The 24,789-nt window shown below is 48.4% G+C and overlaps 1 protein-coding gene across 1 annotated transcript in view; it reads left to right on the forward strand.

Annotated features, from left to right (window-relative positions):
• Positions 1 to 20,679, forward strand: part of VEPH1 (ventricular zone expressed PH domain containing 1) — a 79,123-nt gene extending 58,444 nt beyond the window's left edge. Inside the window, exons 12-15 of the mRNA XM_032193777.1 lie at positions 3,237 to 3,371; positions 7,767 to 7,884; positions 16,916 to 17,052; positions 20,425 to 20,679. Of these exons, the coding sequence (XP_032049668.1) occupies positions 3,237 to 3,371; positions 7,767 to 7,884; positions 16,916 to 17,052; positions 20,425 to 20,661 (627 nt within the window). The 3' untranslated portion in view covers positions 20,662 to 20,679. The remainder of the gene's footprint in view (positions 1 to 3,236; positions 3,372 to 7,766; positions 7,885 to 16,915; positions 17,053 to 20,424) is intronic.
• The last annotated feature ends 4,110 nt before the right edge of the window (positions 20,680 to 24,789 follow it).

A 24,789-nucleotide genomic window follows, 5' to 3' on the forward strand; every position in this document is an offset into this window, starting at 1 on the left:
AGGGAGCTGTCAGGTTTATTGTGGATCTCACCACGGTGGGTACGTTACAGCAGGTTGAAGTGATTTTGCAGCTGACGGATTTCTATCGAATGTAACAAATTCAAACTGTCTGTAGGGATTCCAAAGCCTAAAGAGCACAGTGTGGGGCCAAACCTTGTTGGCCTGATTCAGGCAAAGCTTGCAGCAAGTCCTAGGTGCCGTCCTGCTGCTTTGCACTTGAACAGGAGAAGCGCAGTTGGTTCGTGTGGAAGCAAAATCAACCCCAGAGACTTCAGGTGCTGTTCAGGGGGCAGCACCCTCTGGAATTATTTTTTTTTTTTTGCTCTGGAAGTTTTGACTGAGCAGGAATTGCAAATCAGATCGGTGCTGTTCACCTACCAGCCCTAAAAGTACTGTCCTACTCTTCATGCCACTTCCAAATGCGGCCCCTTACTTGGATGTGTATGGGATTTCCTAATAGGTTACAAATAGTGTGAAATTGTAAAAGAATACCTCACCTTCACAGTTCAAGATGAAACGAAAGGTTTCTGTAATAAAATGATTAAGTTTGTTTTCTTATCCTTTGTAGAATTGGCCATTGCCATTCACCCCACCCCACTGCAAACTTAGAAATGCAAAGGATTTATCTGAAACTTAAAACATGCTTAGTGAGTTACTGTGAAGTTAACAGGCCAGGTCACTCCTCCCTGTGTTTGTTCCTAGAAGTAAATACAGAAAATGTTTTTTTAAAAATCCAGTGTGGTTGTTACTCATGGGTAACAGACAACAGGAAGGAGAGGTCAGAGAAGAGAGAAAAGGAAGCAGAAAAGGGCAGCAGCAAAACCAAGAATGAGAAGATGATAGGGAAGGAGAAAATAAAGGGGGTGAGGGACTCCGTAAATGAAAGCCTGGAGGAGGAGGTTGAATTTAAACAGAGCCTAGAGAGATTAAATAAATTATGTTACGAATGTAACATTTTGTTCTCAATGAGAGCAAGGGAAACAGATGTTGAGAAATATGTGCACAGCACTGCAACACACAGAGCTGAAGGAGGAGAAGTGGACACGAGGAGGACAAGCACCTCGTTCGCTGCCCCAACCCCACCACCGACCCTCGCCCCGCTGGTGCTCCGTGGCTTCACCCAGTGCACCAACGCTGCACTCACTGCTCACACCCACGGTCCTTGCTGCCCCCTGAACATCTCCACCTGCCCTGGCCAAACCCTGCTTCCTCAGGATGCTGCCCAAAAAGCTCTTAACCAATGCTTCCCCAAAGCATCCCTGCAAACGCAGCACTTCATGCTTTCTCTTATGAAAAAAGAACTCTGCACCCAAACCTGCAGTGCATCGGTGTGGTGCCTCATGTGAGCTAATTTGTTTGTTTGTTTGAAATCCTAAAGCTTTTATGTGCGGGACACCTAACGATGATTAAATCACACTGCTCTGAATTTGGCCCTGGAAAAAATATTATTTACGTCTGTGAAATTGCACAAGAGATAAATTTGACATAAAATATGTTTTATAGTGTGTTAATAATGAGTTAAATGAAAGACTGGTGATAAAAATGTAGCTTTCAGCAGACTTGTCATAGATTAACAGACAGCTAATACACAGTTTCTGCAGATCTGTACAAGTTACTGTATTTTTACTCTCTTCTTGCCAGTCACGCTATATTCTGCTGGACATTGCATTCTGCAACTGTAGAAACAAGAAATATTTTTCTCGGAGGTCTCCAGAACATATCCTTAATTTCAAGACCCTGCTTTTTATTTAATTTCAAAAATTTTAACGAGTAGTTGTATCATGTTTCGAAACCCTCAGATGGAAGTTGTGAAACTGCAAATTATTCCTGTGTTCTCAGCTGAGCAGCTTTTGGCCAGGAAGATGAGCATATTTCAATGGAGAGCTGAGAGAGGAGTTGTCGTACAGGAAAGCTATTATCGGTTAAAGGAAGAAAATCAGAATAAGGGTGAATAGAATAGAGCAGTTACTCGATAGACAAGGTGCTTGATTTCCCAGATTCATTCATTAAATCATCCCATACTGCGGTAGGATTTGGGGTTTGATTTGTCTCGTCAGGGTGCAGCATCACGCTGGCAAGCGAGCCACTTGCCTGCCGTGGCCCCTTCCAGTGCCTTCCTGGCAGCTGTTCATAAATTCACCAAAGCCAGGTTAATTGGGCTGCGGTCTTCCCGTGCCAGGTGCTGCCTCACGCTGACTGTTTCTCAGCTTTAATTTGCACAAGGTGATCCAGCTGCTTCTGACAGCAGAGCTGGAAAAAAAAACGCATCTCCCCGACCACACAAAAAATGCCTGCTGACCACTTGCTCAATACCTCTGGTTACGTTACGTGCTCTGAAGCAGGAGCAGGCGGCTTGCTCAGGCAGAGCAGCTTGCAAGAGGGTTTGGCCATCCCCGTGCAGCACTGCCAGCTCCACTCAGAGCCTACAGAGCTCATGCAGAGGGGGCTCAGGGTCTGGGGATCCCCAGGCTGGCAGGGGGTGTGCAGCCCAGGAGGTAGGGGGTAGGGCTAGGGCTTGGGCTTGGGCTGAGGAATTGGGATCGGCAGGCTTCAGTTCAGAAAGAGAACAAGGAACATCCACCCAGGAAATCTACGTTAACAGGACATAGCACACGTTGTGAAATCAAGTGTTCAAAATACGGAAAATCAGATTTGCTTGTGCACTGTTAACTTGGCTTCTGCGTGCAGGCACATTTTTTACTTACAAGATCATGTAGTAGATGTAGTGGAGGAATAATGCTAAGCCCTCCTAACTGCAGTGCTCTTCTTTTAACACTGACTTTGTGTGCAGTGGCGCTGATCATCTCTTTGCATCTCTAGTAAATGGCATCTCCATGTGTTCTCCACAAAGCAGCCCATCACTGAGATGTACATCTGTGGAGTTCTACCTTGCTTACATTGCCACAGAGCAGCATTTGCATACAAACATGGCATGCAAGCTGCTGTGTGTAGTAGTAGCTGATATATAACGAGCCAAGGACCATACATGGTCATACAGCGAGCTGAGGACCTTAGAGACGTGTAATGTACAATAAAAAAGCCCCAGAAGCAAATTAAATATGTGGGCATTTATCTAACTGTGTGCATATCGATCCTTCATAATTCCTTATAGAGAAATGAACTTATTCCTGTTTTTTTTTTTGCATGGCTGTCCCACTATGAAATAAGAACAAGATGCTGTTTGTTAATGGCCAAGTAAAAAATGCTTGAAATGCTGTTTTCAACATTTTCTTCAGAGCTTGTTCGCAGAACCTTTGTCAATACAGAGTAATTCTGTGCAAGTCCTCAAGGCCCTGTGGGAGAAGACACAGCTGAAGGGGACACACAGTTTTGAAACTGCCATGATCCAGTCTACATTTCCACACCAAAAGGTAAGCATCTCTGAACCAAGCTTACTGATGTGCCAAGTCCTCTTGTGCGGGGTGACCATATGGCAATTTGCAGTGCATGCCTCTGGCTGCCCTTTATAGGAAGCACTTGGCTTGTGGGGAGATTGGGAAACGTTTCCCCAGCCATTATATTTTCCGCAGAGGGTCCACGGTGTTATTTTGTGTGGTGCTTTGAAAGATCTCCAGGCTTCTTCTCCAGCCACTCCTACACGCTTCATGTGGATTGTTCCCAAGGTGATGAAAACTAGTGATGCTCCATATGGAGTTTTTCCTGCTCACAGTTTTAAACTCCAGATTCAGATTAGCTGCCATTATGGGCTGTTTGGCTGCCACTAGGAAATTCAACTAGTTAAACACAGACTTGGATTTTATGGAAACGATCATTTGCACGTGCACCATTAGTTACCCCCATCAGTTTAAAAGATTACTCTTTCAAAGCTGTTTACTGTCTCCAGGATTTCAGGGAACGCTATTTCAAAGCTATTAATCAGGCTCTTGGAAAAGAACGCTATAGGATTGTAAAACAAATATCTATTTACTCCCAAACATCTCCATCCAGTGAAATTGGATGAAATGAATTGTCAAACATGATTTTAAAATACTCTCTCTCAGGATATTTTGAGGCATAGAAATGTCTGACTGAATAAGATTAATTTACCAAGGTTATGGGTGATTTAAAAACAGGAGTTCTGTTAGAAACACCTTCTGAATCTCCAAGACAGCGTTGCGTTGAAGTGGGAACTGCCACTGCAGCTTGTGAGGGGAGCGGGGTCCCCACGTCTGACACCCAGCTTGTGGGCCAGTTTGACTTAGACACAGTGCAGCTCACACTAAGTCTTTTAGCTGCTTCTGAAATCCTTGCCTGAGTCATCCAAAGGCATTAGAAATGTCTTTCTGCTCAGGAGTGCCTTAACTTGAGTCCGTGCCAAAAGCTAGTAGTCGAAAGTCGGAGCTGGTGGAGTGTAGAAGAGTTTGGGGTGAATAAAGAGCTTAGAAAAGAGCACGCTTTCATGGCTAGAATTAGATGTAGTGCCTCGTGTGCACAAATTCTGCAAAATACGTCCAACACCCTAGAAACGTGATTAGTCTCCAGCGCATCAGTTGCATAATCCTACTACTGTTCAGATGCTAGCATTTGGCCTATTTTGGGAACTTTCATCACTGCGTAACAGGATGAGTATCTCTGAGTTCCCAAAATAGTGGAGCTGGAAAATGAGATACTGATCTTCGCTGATTTCATGAATGAGGCAGAAAACAGAAGTTTGGAAACTCCAGAAGCTGCAGACTAATTTACTCAGTGATCTGAAATTTGACTTTGAGAAGTTCTTCCCGCAACTAACAGAACTTCAAATACAGCGAATGAATTGACAATATTGCTAATATTATTCCTCTTCCAGTCATGCAGAATGCAAAATTCCAGGTGTGGTCGTTTCAGCAAACATAGCGCTTTCCCTTGGGTTTTGAAATCAAGAGATTTCAAAACAGGATGGTTGAAATCCACTGCAGTATCAATGTCCTGTGTTACGTTCCAGCTTTACGCCTTGTGTTGCAGTGACATCTGAATACCTGCACTGGGTTTGAGGAACCCGGGTGATGTGGGAGCATGTGGGGAAATCTCGGGGGCCAGCAGCCACCAGGAACCTCTGTGACGCTTTGCTGCAACCCCTGCTCTGCAAAAAATGCATTCACAATTTTTTTTTGATATGTATTCTAAAGAATGTTGTAAACCTGGAGAAAAATCTATTACATCACGGATTTATTCTGGAGTAAATTCTGAGAAATGCTTTCAGATTTAAATCACTGACAGCTATCTGAATTTGGCTGAGCTGTGTGTGCGAGGCATTGCAGTGAATACCTAGCTTACAGAAAGAATGTCCTGTATCACCGGGCAGCGTGTTCATGCCACAAAAAATATTTATACAACACAGCTTAAAACGTGCCAGAAGTAAAGCATTTCCAGATGTACATCCTTACAGATTTCCGTTCGGTTGCTTCATAGTTCTTTATCAAAGTACACGCAGGCCACATTATAAAAGCTCTGCTGGTGTGAGCCCTTTGCAGAAGTCTTTGTGTTGACTCATGCTGTGTCAGAGCAGTGACACAGTGACTACTTTACAAGCCCCGTGTGATTCTCTAAGAGAGCCCTTTGTTGAGCAGTGTTGCAAGAGAATAATTAACATTTTTAAGCCGTTGTTAGTTCTGTTCTTCCTTGCCCTTTGTTTGCTATCTCAGTTTACGCAGCAGAAAGAATTGCCACATTTTCACAATGGAGTCGCTGAAGCTTTCAGGATGATGTAGGGAGAGGATGAGATAAATCTCTCCTCTCCAATTAGGCTTTTTTGTTTCCCTGTGCTTCACCTCCTAAAATAAGTGGCTCATTTGAGGTGTCCTAGGAGTACGGAGTGGGAAAGGATGACTGCTGCGTTGATATTTCCCTGATTGCCTCTCTCACTGCTTCAGCTCACTGCAGCCACTGAAAGATTTTTCACAGGATGGCAAATGCCTGCTCTTTTTGTGCAGCTCCGTCCACGTGTGCTTCTAATGACCCGCACAGACCCGCTGAGAGCAGTGCCACCAAGCATTTTGTCCATCCTGCGGCCCCCCAGGGATAGCTCTGTGCTGCTGTCCCCTGCTGGGAGACTTCACCCCTCCATCGGGGACCAAGGGGCTGGTCTGTCTGTCTGTCCTGCTCCCCGAGGAGCCAGCTGTCCTGCCCTGGGGGGCAATTCTGGATCCCACACTATGCGTGAAGCATCTGGAGGGAGGCGGTGGGCGCCCAGACCACCAGATCCACCACTGACATACCGGGGGGAGAAATACGGAGAGAGGCTGCACAGCTCTCCTGTTACACAGCGCAGCAGCCAGCTGAATTCCTTGCATGCATAAAATTCCTCTTTGGAGGACAGTAAGAACTTCATCAATGCATAATGAGCAAATTAATCAAGTTAATGGGCACCCCCAGGCCTTCAGCAGGGCACCGAGCACTGGAGGGACGCTGCCAGAGGAGGGGACCGGCAGGAGCACCAAGGAGCTGGGCCACTCGTCTCCTGCACGAGGATGGAGAGAAGAGCCGAGCCTGGCTCTGCTGCCCTGCAGCCCCCTCTTGCAACCAAAGCCAACGTGTGTCCGAGCCCTTTGACATCTGGCTGTGGTTTTCCCCTGTGCTGTGAAGCCCATTTTCCCTACTGGAAAGGAAAGAAAGCCTTTGTTGTCTGGAGCTCAGGTGATGTTAGTCCTGCTCACGTGCTGCCTTGCCAGTCTTTAAGACAGCCTGAAACCCACCGGGACCCTGGGCTAAGGCTCAGAGAGGGCACTGGGGGCAGCTGGTGCCAGGAACTGTGTGCCAAGGAACTGTGTTCAGGTTTTTTCCTGGGGTTAGAGGCTGGGGAGCAGAGCAGCCGTGCTGCTGGGTTTCACAGAACTCACAGGCTCCTGCTTTCTCATTCCCTAAAGCTTTTGAGATGGAAGCAAATGGAAAAGGCCTGAATCAGACAGTTCTGCCCTCTGTACAGCCTTCAGTGGGCGGAACTCGTGTCCCTGGCAGGAGAGGGTATTTGTCCCATTTACTGTGTAAATCCGTGTTTTCTTTGGGCTGCTGTGTGCGGTATTACAGATCTCCGATGATGCCAGGTAAACAAATAGGAGTGTTCCCTGAGTGGTCTTGGCAATTCCTTCTGTGTAGTGAGAGACTCGGTGTTATTTAACATCGACATTTATCTAAATGCAAGATAACAGTATTTTTTGGAAATTATACAGTGTTTTAAGTGCCTCATGAGCATCTCCTGGCTTTTCCCATCCTTGAAGCTGCAGGTGTAGTCTCTGTAGGTTTTTCATCAGGTCGGACATTACATTTATTTTGGATAATCCTTACTTTACTTTGCCTAATCCTTACTTTCCTTACTGCTATCAGTGGAAGAATAGCATCGCGTTTACCTGGGTGTGCTCTGTGTAAGATAACTCAGTCCTGCTGGCATTTTTTTTTTTGAGACATTCATATTAAACATTCGTATTGGTGCTTCTTGGATGGGGCTGGATCCAGAACTTCTTTCTTAACAAAAGAAATAACAACAAAAGGCACGGTGGGCACCTGCTGCGCTGGGGACCCAGGCAGAGCGGTGGCACTGCCTTGTGGTTTGTTGGGAAGGTCCCCCGAGGGCTGGAGGTGATGCAGGAGGCTCTGCTGGAGACAAACCGGGGCTGCTGGGGCACAAAGGATCAGAGCCCAGTCCCCTGCCTCCCTGACGTGTTGGGTTAGGTGCTGCTGGTGATGAGGGAGGTGCAGGGACACGTCAGCTCCCGCTGCGACGGGGGCTCCGAGGTGCTAACTGCAGCCGTTCACCATCTGAGCGCCTTTGTTTTCTCTCCTTGTTGGCCCAGGACCTGGACCACGTGCAGATGCACCTGGAAGAAGTGAGGTTCTTCGATCTGTTCGGCTACAGCGAGGAAGCGGGGACGTGGCAGTGCTTCATGTGCAATAACCCTGAAAAGGCAACGGGTGAGTGCTCTGCGAGCCGTGGCTGGGCTGCGGCGTGGCTCTGCTCTGTGCAGGAGTGGTGCTGGTGGCAGAGGCTGTGCCAAAAGTACAGCAAAGTGCCCAGCGTAGCACTGACAGTGTCTGTTTTAACTGGAATTCTCCATTAAACTCCTTCTGTCTCAGCATTTCTGCTGAGAGAGAGAGTCAAACACAACCCTTATTTGGTGTATGCTCATAGGGACACCATCCAACATTAATGTGAACCCATAAATCTGCACGGCTGCTAATGCCTGGGGAGTGGGAGGGATCTGCACCCATCTTGCAGCACCAGATAAAGGAGTTGCATCTGCTGGACCACGTCCCAGGTCCACCGGAGACTGCCCAGGTGCCACGCATCAGGGGATGTTGGCATAAGTGCTGCAGCCAACTCATGTCCTCCTCAACTCACAGGGCATCCCGAGGAGCGGTGGCCAAGGTTTTCCGCATAATTATTTATTTTAATATAATTGAGTCCATAGTGCACATTTTAAGAACAAGGCAACTCTTAAGAACAGCCATAATACTGAAACTGTGTTAGAAAACAGGATGAGGGGACAATAAACTTTGTCCAAGGTAAAAGATTCTGGTGATTTATGGGTTTTGAAGCTCTCTGCTACCCATGTGTTTTAGATCAGTGCACTGAAATTCAGAGGATGGCCTTTTTCTTAGATTTTCTTGCCACACTGTGATAGCCTGCACAATTCTGGCCAAGAATTCTGAGTATTCTGGCCAAGCCTTTGAAGAATTTGCTTTTTCAGCTCTTTATCTCAACAGCTAACATCTCTTTATATTTCATCAACCTTGAATCTAGTAAGTCTTGTAAGCATGGTGGCACAGCTGTCTATGCTCATTTCATGGGGTTTTTGACCATTTTCCTCCTTCCACAGCTCCCAGGTGGAACTCACCTCCCACCAGAGGAGTCGTGCTTTGAGCTGAGATTTCACCTCAGTACGGTGGCCGTGCTGTGGCTTGTCCTTCACATCAGTGTTAGATGTGTGTCAGGCCACAAGGACAGAGTCTGTCTGAAAAATAACCTAACAAAACAGCTTTGTTTTGAACTTTCAAGAACTCAGTGTGCCCAAAAAGAGGAGTGTTCGTGGCAAGTTACTGATTGTGCTGGTGGGGTGGCTCTGTTAGTGCCAAGGGACTGCACAAAGGTGGCAAAGTCAGTCCTCGGAGTGACATGAGGCACTGTGTTCTTGTTGATGCCATGGGTTTGGCTGTTGGCACTAGTCTGGAGACACGAGAGGACCCCGTGAGAGTGGTGCTGGGGCTGGGATCCCGTACAGGCAGTATGGGGCTGGTGAACTCAGGGCTCTGAACACAGGGGGAACAGCAACGAGAGACCCCAATGCCAGGCTGTGATTCCCAGTGAACTCCTTGCTCTTGGGTGAGTAGAGCAGGAGCGTGCAGACGTGGGGACGTCTCTGTGCTGCTGACAAGAGGCTCTTGAGTCTGTTCCCAGAGCACTTGAGCTGACATCTCGAGTAGCATAAACCGTGCGTGGTGCCGGGCGCTAACAGCCCCCGGGAAGTGGGAGCTGACGCGTGCCCTGGAGCACCCGTGGCAGGGTTTGGCACACTTCTGCCCTGCTTACACATCATTGTGCTGGGCTGGGCTGGCACAAAAAGGGCTTGGGTTTGGCGCAGAGGTGTGCCAGAGCAGCAGCTCTTGGCCAGATGGGTGCAAAGCGTCCGTCTCCATGCGACAGGAAAATGTGCCTCCTCACAGCCTGTCCTTCCCAATCGCTTCCTTCCTTACTGCTTCATGCAGGTATCTCCACGTGCCCAAACCCAGCAGTCATCTTCACCACTGGTTTTATCACCCTGTTCATATCTATAGGGGTACAGCCTCCTTTGGTGACCCTGCCACCCGCCTGTCCCCACTGCCGCAGCTGAGGAGGGGAGACCTTAATAAATATCAGCATCTACAAAATCACCATTGACTCCCAGATTTGGAGCCAGGGCTGTGAGTTATGGGGTGCCTTCGGGGATGGATGGGAACAGGAGGAACTGAGCACACAACATTTTTGGGCTGTAACTGTCTGTTCTTTTTGTAAGCCATTTCTTTGTCTCAGTTTAAAAAAAAAATAATCAATCAATTGCACGGCACATTGTGAATATCACAGCTTGCCTCTCGAACCTCAAGGCCTTCAGAAGTCAAAGAAAATGAACTATTTAATGGGTCAACACACGTGAAGGGAATACAGAAGGTAGTGCTTCGTGGGACAAAACCTGCAGGTGAATGGGCAGTTCCTAGCACTGGAGATGCAGGTCTGGGTTAGCTGGGAGAGGTCGTGCCAGAGACACTCGGGGGTCTTCAGGGATTTATAAGATGTGACAGAAAACAGAGGGCTCAGAGATCTCCCTGAGCGTGTAAGAAATGTAAAGCTGTGAGGCATCTTTCATCCTCATTCCACAGTCGGACGGACCCTGTTGAAACCCACCAGTACTTCTGAAAGACACACAAAAAATAATTTCTCCCTCTCAGCAATGCTGTTTAGCAACCCAATTCTTCTTAAAGAAGGAATTCAGAGGGAAATTCTTTTTCTATTATTTTCTTTTGTTTTCTGTTAATGTCGGGTTTTGTTACATTTTTTGGATACCGTGTTGCAAGATGCCATTTATCCCCCAGACTTAGGGAGGGATTATGCCTTAAAGCCTGGCTCTTGCCTCGGGATGCCAGCTCCGTGATGGTTTTTGCAGATGCAGTGGGGAAGCTTTGCGGAGCCGCGCTCTGCTGGGAGGCTGAGTTAGCAAGGGAAGAGGCAGTGGCAATTAATACAGAGAAAGTTTGCCTATTTCACATGCATTCTTCTGGCTTTAAAGCATTATTTAGGCAACCACACTCTTCCAGAAGAGCTGTTAAATCATCCGGATTTTTTTTTTTCCTGCTACCCCTGAGCCAAGGAGGGAGAGAGCATTCCTGCGAACCCTACTCATCTGCCCACATACACGTACGTGCCCTAACTGTGCGGCTGGTCCCAGAGCTAGGGAAGCCAAGTTGCACTATTTTATTTTATTTTTTTTTAACAATAACCATTCAAGCAAGGACGTAAGGCATCTGAAATTTTAGTAAATACAGTGTGCCTCTTGTTAGGAAAAGCTGGCTTTTAAGAGCTTCATTTCAACATAACCTTCTGTATTGACAGTTGGCTTCACAAGCTCTTGCACAAAAAAATTCAGTAAAACCACTTGATAGCCTGTGAGGGAATTGCAGTACATTCCAGATTCTGGAAGCTTACAAAGAAATTGCAGTAATCCCTGTGGGCTGCAGAAGAGACATTGTGCCCATGGGCAATGATTCGGGTAAAACTGAGGGGTTTTTATGAATTCCTCCTTAAAAAAGCAATTCACTCAGAATAGCCTACACCATATTAAGTTCTGAATACATTTATCTTTTGCTAGCAGTGGTGATTATCGAGTGAACTGGAATATCCCAGCTATAATGCTTGCTTGAAAATTATAAAAAGTGGCATTCAGTAATGTGTCCTTTCCAGGTTTTCAACAAAACCAAATGTGATAATTAATGAAAGAGAGCCAATCCATATTCCCTTAGGTTAATTGCATTTATCTTCTTCTGCTTACCACCCACATGTTTCATTCTTTCAAGTTAAGAGCAGCTTATTATCATTGAGATCATTCATGATTGGGCTGAATTTTTGTGGATGGCTTTGTTTCATCAAATGGAAGATTGAATACTTTTTTTTTTTTTTTCTTACTTGAGTTCATCTTGCAAGAGTTTGGTTTTGGTTTTGTTTTTTTGTTTGTTTTCTATTTATTCACTACCCAAACTACTTCAAGTTTGATGCAGTGTAGTTCTGCAAAGAAAGCAAGATACGATCAGGAGAAAATAATTCCAACTTATGTCATGGAGGACTCTTACATCTATGGGTACTATTCAGGGTTAAATTGATTTTGTAGCTGGTCTCTCTTTCCTGAGATGGTTTAAGAAGCAATGGGTATTATAGCAAGTAATTATTCATTTTCAGCTTAGGCAATAGTTTTAGCTTTATTGGGTGTTCTTCAGGAAAATAAAAATGTAATGAAAAATATATAGTAGATAGTTTGAATCCTTCAACTCCTTTTTTTTTCTAGCTAGAGATCTCATGATATGTCAGCACACCACTGCGATTTCAAACCCAGAGGAGATTGTGTGATCACCTGGTTTAACCTTCTCTAAAACAACAGCTAAAGAATCCAGTCCGATAATGCTTATGTCAAAGAATTTTCTCTTTGATCTGTATCACTTCAGTGTATGTTTCTAAAGATGTCTAAACCTGTTTTTTTAACAGTCAAGTGAAGGAGAACCCGTGAGTTGTTGCTCAGGTAAATTAACCTCCTGTTAAAACATGGGCTTATCTCCGGGCTGTCTCTCAGACCCGGATCACGTTAGGCCCTTCCCTGTTATGAGAAAAATCTCTGTGTAGATTTTATCGTGTCGCATCTTGAACTTTGCTTAGGAAATTAAAGAGAATGCACTTCATTAGTTTCCCATGATGCGAATAATCATATAAAAACTCTTGTATGACTTTCCTGAAGTCTTCTTAGTTTGTCTAGATTCATGCGAGGTGAAGAAATCAAAATGAGACAGAGGGTTTCCAGCAATCGATGTGTGTGTGAGGAATGTGCACGTACCCATTGTCGGTTGTTTGCATTTTTTAAATTATTCTAACTGTATTAAAAATGCAGGTATTTCCATGTGGTAAGCAACGGGGCCACCAGCGACTGCATTTGGTTTTGGCTAGAGTTCAGAGAGAAGAGGAACTGCATTTCTGAGGCAGGACGGGTTTGCTCGGGTGCCCCTTGCCAACAGAACCCTGTGCACTTACTCCCACTTTCTGCACACCGTGGGCTCAGTGGCCACAGTGGTGACCAAGTAAAATCCCAGTAAGGACCAGGACAGGCTGCATCAGGATGCCTGGGGACGTGGCAGTGGCCTCATGCCTGCGGGGAGGTGATCAGGAAGGTAGGGCCAAGCTCTTCCAAGGGTGCAAGGGCAGGAGACAAGAGGTATAAACTGGAACAAGAGATGTTCAGGCTGGCTATAAAGGAAAACTTTCCCACCGCGGGGATGATCGAGCATTGGAACAACTTGCCTGGAGAGGTTGCTGAGATTTTCAAGTCCCAAATCAATAAATCCGTGAGCAACCTAGCCTGACCCCAGTGCTGACCTCGCTTTGAGCAGGAGGTGGGATGAGGCACCCCTTGAGCTCCCTTCCAGCTGAATTATTCTGTCATTCCGTGAAGCTAACCGCAATCAAAATAAGCAAAAGGACTTAGAAAAATATTGGAAAAGAGCTTCATTCTTATCTTTTGTGAATCTTTTTCTTCTAATCAGCCCCTCAGACATACTGGCATCTGCTTCATTATGACAACTTTGGAAGCTGACAGCGGAATTCCCCGTGGACTTCTCTGTGGATGTACACAAGAAGTGCTCTGTTATCCCTGGTTCCAGCCACTGAGTGCTTAAAGGCAGACCAGCATTTCTCTAGTAAATCCAGTGTTTGAAAGATTTTGGCCATAAATATCCAATCTGGGACAAAATTGCACATCAACTTCCTTTCTCATGCTGTTTTCCTGACCACCAGCCATCTCAGTATCTTCCAGTGCAGAAAACTTTGTGCTTTAAAGCTTCTCAGTTTGGCTTAGAACATGTTCTGCACTGGAATTGGTATCAAAGCTGTTCCCTGGCACCAGGAGCCAGGTAGGTGTACAAGACGTTGAGCAGTTGTCTTTTCATGGCAAAACTGTGTTTTGCTGTATCTAGATGTTTATACATCTGCCATCAAGGTCTGAGAGTTACTGTACACATTATGAATTCTTTGTAGTTCTCATTTAGAAGTAAAACTCCTACCCTGCCTTATCCTTTGCTCTCTGACTCACTGAGTGGGCTTTGTCGCAGCAGTTCTGACACTTTCTCTTGGGAGGCGATATGGAACCGTGCCCTTTTTATCTCCTCCATGCTACTGAGATAGTATTCCCTGACGTCAAACTTCATATTCTAACGGTGGCAAAATATCCTCCACCAAGAGCCTGCACATGTGAATGGCAAATAATGGGAACGATGGAGGTATGAGCCTGTAGGTTGTTCAATTAATTCCCAGCCCCAGCTCCATCATTCCCAGTGGTGTTTCTGTGCACATCCCCAGCAGCCAGCTGGGCCACTGTCAGCAAAGAGGTGTTGCAGAGGCACCCCATCCCTGCATGCTGTAACATCCTTGTGCCCAAGGAAGGCTTTAAATCCCCTCACCTTTTGACAACAACATGCATTTTTCTTGATCCGATCTCCAGGATTTTCACATCAGCTGAATATTGATCTCCAAACTGCCCCTGCCCCAACCACACTTCTCTGGAAGGCCCAGGACAAAAGCTTGCCAGATGAGGAAATTTCTTGAACAAAGGAAAACGTGTATCTGTAGTAGTTTTGAAACCAATATTTAACGCAGTTGAAAAGTTGTTATTAAGGGGCACGCTGTAAAACGTGGCTCTGTCCCACTGGAAAGCATGTTGTGAAATTGGTGCAGCCCCAAACCAACTTCCCCGTAAATTTGTGCGGTTTTGCAGTGACAAAAAATTGCTCGGGGAGAAAATAAGCCTCTGTTTTACTGTGTCAGGTTGGGTGTTGTAATGCATCAGTGCTGGCATGAAAATCTGCAGAGACGAGCTGCCACGTCGAGCTCGGAGTGCTGTGGGGAGAACGACCTCTTTATCACAGAAATCTGGGGCGTGCTTCCCCATCGCGGCTGCAACTTGGCCACCCCCATCTTCATTCAGCGTATCTCCTTCCAGAAAATCGCTGTCTGCAGAGACAGAAATATTTGTCATCTTTCATGAGGAAATTGAAGTAGTACGCACTGAAGACCCCCAATGCCTGCAGCTCTGCCAATACAAACAGCGCTGGGGAAAGCATACATTCTTTATCTAAATCTAAAATAGTTATCTAAATTGCGTTTGCATTGTTTCCCACTACCAGAGCAGAGGTAGCGAAAAGAGCTACGTGTCCAGAAAGCCACAAAGCCTCTGAAGCCCCAGGTGAAGCCCAAGAGCAGCAGCAGCGCTGCCTGTGGTGGCTGCCCCTGGGCACCGCGCTCACCTCGTGTCCTCCCGAGGGCCTCGGTGTCACAGCAGCCCCTCTTGCTCCGGGCTCTGAAGGGCCATGCACAGATGACAGCAAAGGCTTTCGAGAAAAAGCTTTGCTGGCTAAAGCTGAACACGAAGGTATGCGAGAACGGCCAGCCAGAGGATAACCAACTATCTGACAGATGCTGGGAAGGACTCCAAGCCAAACAGCACATCAAAACACATCCGTTCTCAGGCTGCTTACGCCTTGGCCTGCTCCTCAGTCCATCTGATCCGTCCTGTCCTGTCTGACTAAAAATAGAAGAGAAAGCAGAAAAGAAGAACCAGCAGTGGCATTACAGAAGTTAAGAGTTGCTCGCTCCGTGCGCAAGGCCAGCAGCTCGAGGCTGCTCCGAGGGCAGCGTTTTGGAGCCCAGGGTGATCCTTGTGGTTGCTGGGCCTTCCTTGTGCTGGAAGCTTCCTCCTTGGGTGCAGGGTTAGGGGACACTCCTCCGGCTCCCGAAACCCCATGGCCATGGGGCTGATGGTGGAGGAGGCCCAGCCTTATAACCACACCGTGAACGAAGCGCGGGGCCTCCCAACATCCATGCAGTGCTTTGAGTTCTCAAAGTAATTTTAAACATAGCAATATTTTTGCAGTAACGACTCTATTTGGTCTTTGTAAGGGAATCTACGGAAGAAAAATCTGCGGTGACAAACCTGAGCTATTTTTCTAAGGCAGGCTGGAGTCACTTTTCAGATCGTTGTGGGAGATGAATGGACTGGACGGTGCTGAGCCTGTGTGTCTGTGTCCGTGCCCACTGCCTCCCTGCGGTTACTGAGAGCTGCACGCTGCTTATTTCTAATCACATTTTAGATGATTCATGTACAACTTGCTGTAGTGCAGTTGATCGGGGGGCAGAAGCTTTTGTTTCTCTCCTCTCCTCCTCCCTCATCGCTGACTCCTGATGTGCACTGTGTACGGGTGGCATTCACCTGCACATGGGCACCACTGCTGCTATAATTATTCCCACCCAGTTTGTTTGAAAGCAGAATTAGTGGTCGATGACATGCTAATAGTTTATCTGTAAGTAAATTTTGCCACAAGACACTAAAAACTTGGCTCTCCCAAGCGGTGACAGGGGAGGGCCCTGACTGCTCCTGTGGGGGTGGCACTGACCCCTGCGTGGGCTGAGCTGTGAGGCCCTGGCCTTTGCGGGCCAGCATCAAAATAAATCGTGTTATTTTATACATGGAAAAGCGACAGAAAGCATCACACTCCCAGCGGGTCAGTGCTGTGAGATTTACAGGGCAGAAGCACCGCTTGGTTTGCTGTAAGGGCTGGTTTTTACAAAGTGGATCACCAGCCTTAAATGACTTCTGAAATATCCCTGAAGAGAGAAGAGGGGGCTGGCAATAAACACCTCTGTCCTTACCACTGAGGGAGCCCGGTCCTGACGGAGGGGAGGGGAGGATGAGGAGGGAAAGCCGTGCTGGTGGGGCTCCCATGGGACGGGCACCTGGCCTGCCAGCCCACACGGAAATCCTGGCTCCTATCTCCCTCCATGGGGCCACAGCTGCCACAGGGGAGCTCAGGGTCAGCCCCGAGCTGTTCCTGTCCCTCAGACCCCAGAGCAGGAGCACAACAGCACTGAGCTCTGCAGAGCTATCAATTATTATCACGGGGCTGAGGAACAACTGGGAGGTGTTACGGTGGGGGAAGTACACGGGGAATAAGGGAATAATAGAAAAAAAGTGACAGGCAGAGTGGGCCGAGCCATCGGCTCCATCTGCCAGGCCTCCCAAGTAAAACATGACCAAGGGCCTGAGGAGGGGAGGGATGCAGGCTGGCGCTGACACGGCCAAGCTGCAGAAACCTCCTCTGCATCGCGGCAAAACCTGGCATGCCGAGAGGAAAGAACTAACCCCTGGCTGTGTGTTCACCTCTGCAGTGGTAAATCAGGATGGCCAGCCTCTGATGGAAGGCAAGCTCAAAGAGAAGCAAGTCCGCTGGAAGTTTATCAAAAGGTGGAAAACTCGCTACTTCACCCTGGCTGGCAACCAGCTGCTCTTTCGGAAAGGAAAATCCGTAAGTCAGAAGAACGTCAGCTTGATCCCTTTGTTTCCCTCCTCCGCATCACCATTTCCCAGAGGTTTTCACCACTCAGCTTTTTCCATGGGCTCTGTACACCACACGGCTGACTCCAGCCAAGCGCTTGCTCGCAGGGTCTGTTTATGCTTTTCTGGCTGGATCGGGAGCGTGAGACTTTGGAGAGGGCTCAGCGTGAGGCTGGCAGTGCTGCTCTGCAGGCTAATGGCTGCTGCAGCCCTCACGTCTCGGTGCTTTACCCAAACCCTGCCCGAGCATCGCCCCCGCTGCCTCCAGGCACCCAGCACCAGCTCCCAGGTGATCCAAAGCTCCTGCTTCACGAGTGCATCCCCTACTGATGGGACTCCAGTGGGATAAGCAGTAGCTCAGGGTGGGACGGTTGTGTTCAGCATGTCTAGGAAGTCAGGCCCGTCCAAGCATCTCAGGGCGGTCCCCTAAATGAAACAACAGTTCACTTTTTTTTAAAGCCTTGCCTGCTTTTGTACATTAATAGCAGTTCTTGAGGTGATGGCGTTACGACTGGTGTTATTTGTACAGGAGGTGCAGGTCTGCTTAAAGCGAGGTGATGCTGAAGTGCCCTTCTCCCAGAGGAACCAAATTTGTTCTTTCGCATCTACCCTCACCTAAATTCAGGGTAACTCTGCTGAAATTTCTGCAAAATTGTTCAAAATTTCCACCAAAACTCATGACAAGTTTGTTCTGGGCATAGAAGAGAAGGTAATTGAATCCAGTCCTCAATAATTATTACTTGTCAGTCATTAGAAGCTAACTTTCTTCAGCTGTTCACAATGAAAATTATCAAACGTTGTGCAAAATAGTCCTTTTATTTTTGTTGCAATAGTTCTCCCTTAGATAAACCAAAAATAGCAGCATCTTCCAGTTAAACCAAGCCTCAATATTTCTGGTAAAGAATGTCTTTTATTACAGAACCCTAGCAAATCTCTTTAAGCTTCTGAAATGGCTTCCTGAGTCCCTTCTTCCAAGAAACACATCAGGGCATCCAGCCTAGGAGAAACAAGTGCCTTTCACGGGGCAGTACGACCCTCCTGAGAGCAAATACTTCATAAAACGGCCTTTCCTTTACTTTCTAGCAACTTTTTCTGACGTTTGGTTGAGATCCTGAAGACGGTTCAACCCATACAAGTGTTCCAGCTTCAGTTCAGCACTGGCTGGTATTTCCTTCTTAAGGTGTCAGAATAATTGTCACTTTCCTAGCAACTTGATTGGCTTAAAGAAATGTATTTAATGGAATGGATTTAATTAGCTCTGCAAACAAGCCAAGCAAAAGTCACGTCAGAATACCTTGATTACTCCTGGGATGCCATTAGCATGTAGCAGTTGCCTCCTTGCATTTGCATTCTCGGTGTTCTTGTTAACGTGAGGAATGTTCAGCCTTTTGCTGGCAGGTTAGGTTGTCAAACAGCAGATTCTGCTTAATAGCAGAGTCTATATAGGTTAGCTGCCCTTTTTTTAGCTGGCAAACTCCAATTTTCTTTGCTTTTTCTAAAGTTGAACAAAAATATCTGGTTCCTGCGAGCAGCAGGCTGGCGTCCAGCCCCCGGGGACAGCAGCGGGGTGTTGTGCCCGGGCATTCAGTCTTTCAAGTTGCTGCGTTATATCCTGTTACTTCAATGGCTCTGTTTGTTTGCTTGTTTTGTTTTTTAATTAGAGATTTGAGTCCTGTTGTTAACCATTGCTTGGGCTACAGCCTGGGAACCCCCTGAGCCCTCCAGCTTGCGCTGTGTGCATGCCCAGAGCTGACTGCTGCAGACACCAAGGGAAAGGCTTTGCCTTGCAGCAGGGCTGGAGCTAGGACACCGCACAGAAGTGCTTCAGACAATTAATGTGCAAAAGAAGATTTTCAAATCCCGCTCTGCTGAGTGTGCCCTGACTGCAGGCGTAGGAGACAGCCAGGCTCCTGATGCTCCTCTGCAGCTGCGAGGGAGCGTGTCCCAGGCTGGGCTCGGTGGTTTCTCACGCACAGATCCTGCATCTTTGCACCCTTTTGGGGTGAAGCAGTTTGCCCCTCGGTGCCGGGGAAGTCTGGTCAGTGTCAGACAGGGAGCAGGCAACAAAGTGCTGGTGCTGGGCCAGAGAGCGGCAGGAGGGAAGGTGCCACCAGCAGCAGGGAGGCAGCGGATGCACGGAAAGCGCTGCAGTCGCGAGCACCGATGCGCCCAGGCAGCTTGAGGTGTTGCCGGTGAATGGTTCTGTATTAAAAAGGAAAGGTTTCTGCCCGGCCACATCTGGTGCTGATTGCAGTGCCCGAAGCAGCACAGGCCTTGCCTGGCTGAGCGTGACAGCTCTGCCCCTTCATCTCTGGCGTCGCTGAGCAGGGACAGGCGCCGTGTGGGTGTTTGGACTTTTCACGCTGCTCGCTTGAAAACACAAACCAAACACAGAGGAAGTATTGTGAGATAGCCAGCTGGCTGTGCCTGCCTCTTCCCAGAGTCCCACTACAAACCTCCCCTTCGTAGAAGTAACCAGAAGGACAACATTTGCTCTGCGTAAGCGATCGTATGGCCAGTGGGTGAAGGGGCGGAATTAGAAAACCAAAATAGAAGAGGTCTGAAATGAGTCCAGACTCCTGGAAAACAGTGGTAAATCCTTCCACAGAAATGTGCCTAGGGTACATTCTCAACTTTCTGTAGCAACTTGAGGTCAAGGGCTGTGTGGCCGTGACATAACATGAAGGGAGTGGATCGGTTTTGCTAGGCAGGCATCTGTGTCCGCAGGGCTGCTCACGGGGTGCACAGTTCTCTTGGTGCATGGGGAATTGATGCTGCTTGCCTGCGTGGAAGGAGCAGAAAGGTTTTGGAAAACCTGCTGTACTCCTCTTGGTTAAAAGCACAGGGAGCTCAACAGGAGAAACCTGAGCAGTCTTGACAAAGCGGAGCCTTGTGTTTAAACTTCTCATCTGGGAACCACACTTGGTATCTGTGCTCACAGATCTCCTGCAGGACACGTCTGTGACTTTGCATAATCACCTCTTACGCTCCCCGCATCACATTCCCACCCTTACCACGACGCCAAGATTTCACAGATGTACACTTTGTACGTTTTCAAACCACATTACATCTGAGCTGTGCCATGTTCCCCGCTCCCCACTGAAAAATGCCCTGACTTCCCTCCTGGTCCCGGGCCAGACACAAAGCATTTGCTCTGTTGTTACAACCAGGACAAGGAGTTGCTGCTTCCCTTGCTGGGGGAGAGCCTGAGAAGGGGGACAGCTCATCGCTCCTTCAGAGACAGACCTGGCTCCTGTTTCTCAAGGAAACACTGCTGATCACCCGTCAGGGTCGTTTAAGCTGTACCAAACGAACGTGTTTTTCTTTGTCTCCTGTGTTTCAGAAGGATGACCCCAACGACTGCCCCATCGAGCTCAGCAAGGTGCAGAGCGTTAAAGTGGTGGCGAAGAAGCGCCGGGACCGCAGCCTGCCCCGGGCCTTCGAAATCTTCACCGACAGCAAGACCTACGTCTTCAAGGCCAAGGACGAGAAGAACGCGGAGGAATGGCTCCAGTGCATCAACGTCGCCGTCGCGCAGGCAAAAGAAAGGGAGAGCAGAGAGGCCACCACCTACCTGTAGGGCTGTGGCACCTCCAGGACGGGGCAGCTGCCTGCGGGCTGCTCGAGGGGAACGGCCCCAGCCCCAGCTGCTGGGACGTGGGGAGCTGGGGGGAGGCTGTTGGCAGGGGCCAGGTTGGCCATGGGGCAGCTTTAACACCACCGGGGGACCCAGCACTGTGCCGTGTGCTGGTGTAGACGTAGCTTGCACATCCGCAAGCTAAATGCAGCTTTTTCTTCAGCCTAATTGCCTCAGGGCCAGGAGACGTGGTGAGAAACAGCCCAGCCCTGGCCCCCCTGCTCCTGAGAGATGAGGTTTCCGTGGCTTTGGACACTGCCGAGAGCATCTGAGGATGTAAGGGCTTGCTGCGTTCCTCACTCACTGTCCGTCTGTGAAAAGATCATTTTCCCTCTTATTTAATCTCAATGTACCTTACCTTTTTACTGTTTATGTGCCCATGAAAAGAAAATCATAGTTGCTTCTTTTTTCAGATCTGAGATGGGGCAATTTTAAAGGTTTAATAGTGCTGAAAAATAAAATTCTATATTACATGTTTTGCTTTTTCTTCTTTTTCCTGTTTTTTTTTTTTTTTTTTTTTTTTTTCCCTCTATTTGTAACTGAATGTAATTTAAAATAGAAATATTTCCTTTTTTTTTTTTTTTTTTTTTAATTACTTGTCTTCACTGTTCCACAACACTGAAAAATGCCCAGGTATTTTGTTGTTGCTGTTGTCACCCTCCAGTAATTCCAAAGCAGAGAAAGCACTGCAGAAAAGATGAAAAGCAAAAGAGGAAAAGAGGGAAAGAATGAGAGAGAAGTCTGTAGATGAAGAAATTGGAGATCAAAGCTGAGTATATATAAAATCTTAAACTTCCCAATCTGCCTAAAATCTAGAAAAATGTATCTTGTGGAAAAAGTTGTTTCCAAAAAAATTGCCTGTGGTGATTTTACAGACAGATGGATCTTCCGTTCAGCAGAAGAGCCCCCAGCATCTCAGAGAGCTCCTTGCAGAGCAATGCTGGGCAGCTGCTGTTTCTCCAGCGGGGTGGGACAGAAGTAACGCCTGCCTCAGAATTCACAGCCTGATCTCTGCACCGTCCCAAATATTCGCAGCTCTCCCGGTTTCATGCGAGCCGTTGCTGCTGAGCCGTGACCCCCATCAGGAGCTCTGATTTGGTTATTGGGACAGACGTGGGCCTGGTGCGGGGAGCAGAGGGTGGGAAACAAAAACAAACCAGCTCGAAGCTGGCTGGGGCAGCGTGATCCGAGGAGACCAGGCTCCAGAAGGAGCTTTCTGGTGGCAGGGATGCTGGATCTGTGCAGTGCCACCATGCTGCCCGCCCTTACTCCTGATGCTGCTGTTGAGCACCGGCCGCCCAGCCCAGGAGGCCCCCCCAGCACCCAGCTCCTTTCTTGTCCAGCTCTCCACGTGTTCCCCAAACCCTCTGAGACCGAAACAAATCCAGCAAACCCTTCTGGATGCTCTCACACTCCCTTATCGTCTGCTGGGAGTTCGTGTAAGTCGATTTTGTGTTGCTGGAGGGAGGGCTTCAAAGCCGGCCACAGGTTTGTGGATCTAAGCAAGCAATCTGCATCGCTGCTGGTGGCATCGTAGGGGAAGGAGGAAACCAGCTCCAGCCTCCCCAAGTGTCTTGGCTCTCCGGGGAGATGCTCGACGTGGTCCAGTTCCTGAAAATTCCCGTAACAGCTCCCAGGCGGAGATGAGTGCTGGATCACGAAGTGCCGCAGAGTGATGGGAACAGCTCTGTTAAAGCCAGTCACCGAAAGTTCACCCATCAAGGGAAAGCAGCTGAGGGGTTTCGGTAAAGCTTTCAACACGGCTTCCCCTAGGATCGTACTGGACAAAGTGTCCAGCCTACAGCTAAACAAAAACATCACGCGATGGGCGAGCAACTGGCTGACGGGCAGGGCTCAAAGGGCTGTGGTTAATGGGGTCACATCAGGCTGCTGGCCGGTCAGCAGTGGGGTCCCCCAGGGCTCCATTTTAGGGCCAGTCCTCTTCAATGCTTTTATAAGCGATCTGGATGTAGGACTAGAAGGTGTTTTGAGGAAATTTGCTGATGATACCAAACTGGGAGGAGCTGTTGACTCTGTTGAGGGTGGAAAGGCCTTGAGAGAGATCTGGACAGATTGGAGAGCTGGGCGATCACCAACCGCATGAAGTTTAATAAAGGCAAGTGCCGGGTCCTGCACCCGGGATGGGGCAACCCTGGCTGTACGTACAGACTGGGCGATGAGACGCTGGAGAGCAGCCCTGCAGAGAGGGATCTGGGGGCTGGGGTTGGCAGCAAGCTGAATATGAGCCAGCAGCGTGCCCTGGCAGCCAGGAGGGCCAACCGTACCCTGGGGTGCACCCAGTCACTCCGAGCAAGTCTGGTGGCATCTGCGTAGGTCACGGCACTGGAGCTCAGGGGCATAACAGGCTGGCTAATAAAAAAATCCATGGACAAGATGGGCTGCATTTCCTCATCATCATTTGCCACCTACGCATCAATTCAAGGCACCTGATCGCCTGTGCGTGCGCATGTAGGCAAGGAGAGCACGCTGCTTGTTTGCATCTAGCTCCCAGCCCGCGGGGTGCTGCAGCTGAGAATCCAGGGCACTGCTGAGTGATTCCTCTGTACGAGCATGAAGCTGCGATATGGGACAAGGCTGTGGCTGCTTCACCTGCTGCCTCGGAGCTTTGTCATCAGCACCTCGCTGTCGTCCGTCCCTCACGTCCTTCCTCGCAATCCCAGCGTGATTGGAACAATATGGAATGCATAGCTGTGTTGTTAGAGACCCCGGGGTCTGTGCCAAGAAATAATTACATAAAATAAGAAGCTTAGCCACACTTCTCCTGTCTTAAATTAAAACTTGGAATGAAATAAAAGAGAAATTCAGCTGGCAACTTATTCTAGTCATCCTCCTAAAAGGAGAAACACAGAAATCATCAATCTAGTTATGATGAGAGCAAGGAGATTTAAAAATAATAAATAAAAATTAAAAAATAAAAATCCCACTGTTGCAAGATTTCTTCTTGAACAAATGCATAAATAGCTTTTGCTGGTTCTGTTCGCAATGCCATGTACTGAAACCTTCTATCTCCGAACGGCCGCTGCCCTCTGACCAGGGCACGCTCCGGCGGTTCCCGCTGCGTCACCCCGCTTTGTGTGCTCCTCTCTGGAGCCACCGCTGCCCGCAGGGGACGAGGGCAGCGTCCCAGTGCCCTGGCACCCAGTGTCCAGGCCCAGCACAGCATCGCTGCTCCTCCCTTCCAGGAGAGGAAGGAAAGTGGCTGCCTTGCGCAACGCTCAGCACAAAGGATGTCAGTCGCACTCTGCTGTTGGGTGAATTAACCTTTGCTGAAGGACGCCATTATTCAGGAAGTGTTTGGTGAAGGAAAACAGCCTTCGTCTTGTGGAGAGGGGTGCAGCAAATGCTTTCCAAGCCCTGGCTGTACGGGATGCTAAATCCGCCAGGCGCAGCCAGCGCCGCGCTCGCTCCTGATGCACCGAGGGCAGGCTGGCAGCGGGGGCTGGTGGTGGGGCCTGGTGGTGGCACTGCCCCCAGCATGGCCATGGGATGTCCCCAGGGGATGCAGCCACCAGCGGGGAGAGCTCCCAGCCCACACCAGTGCCCTGCGGCCCTTTGGTGGCCGGGAATAGACTGGGGCAGGATCCCGGCCCGGCATCCCTGAGGAAACCAGACCCAACGCTGGATCTGGATGCTCCCGAATACCAGCAGTTCCCAGGCTGGAGCCCAGTTTTACAGATGAGCGTAGTTTCTCCTGGAAGCAAACACTGACTCATTCGAGCATTTCTGTGTAAGAAAATAATCCACTTTTCTGTGGGAGACCTGGTGTCCCCCAAGGTAGCTCCATGACTCAGGGTGTGCACGGCAATGAACGGTGTTTAACTTCACCCAGTTTTCTGTTGTTCATAAGCAAAGAGTGCTTCCTTTCAAGTGTATTTGTTCCGATATTTTCTGAAAAATCCTGCAGCTTCTTCCTGGGCAGTTTGCAGACGGCAGCTTTTGCCCACTTTCTGGTCATGGCTCTGTCCCGGCTCTGTCCCAGCAGTGTGAGCTCAGCGCCCACAGCCAGCCGACAGCAGCGCTCCCCACAAACCCTCCTGTAAAATCCTTCTT

This window comes from Aythya fuligula, chromosome 9 (assembly GCF_009819795.1).
Source record: "Aythya fuligula isolate bAytFul2 chromosome 9, bAytFul2.pri, whole genome shotgun sequence".
NCBI lineage: Eukaryota > Metazoa > Chordata > Aves > Anseriformes > Anatidae > Aythya > Aythya fuligula.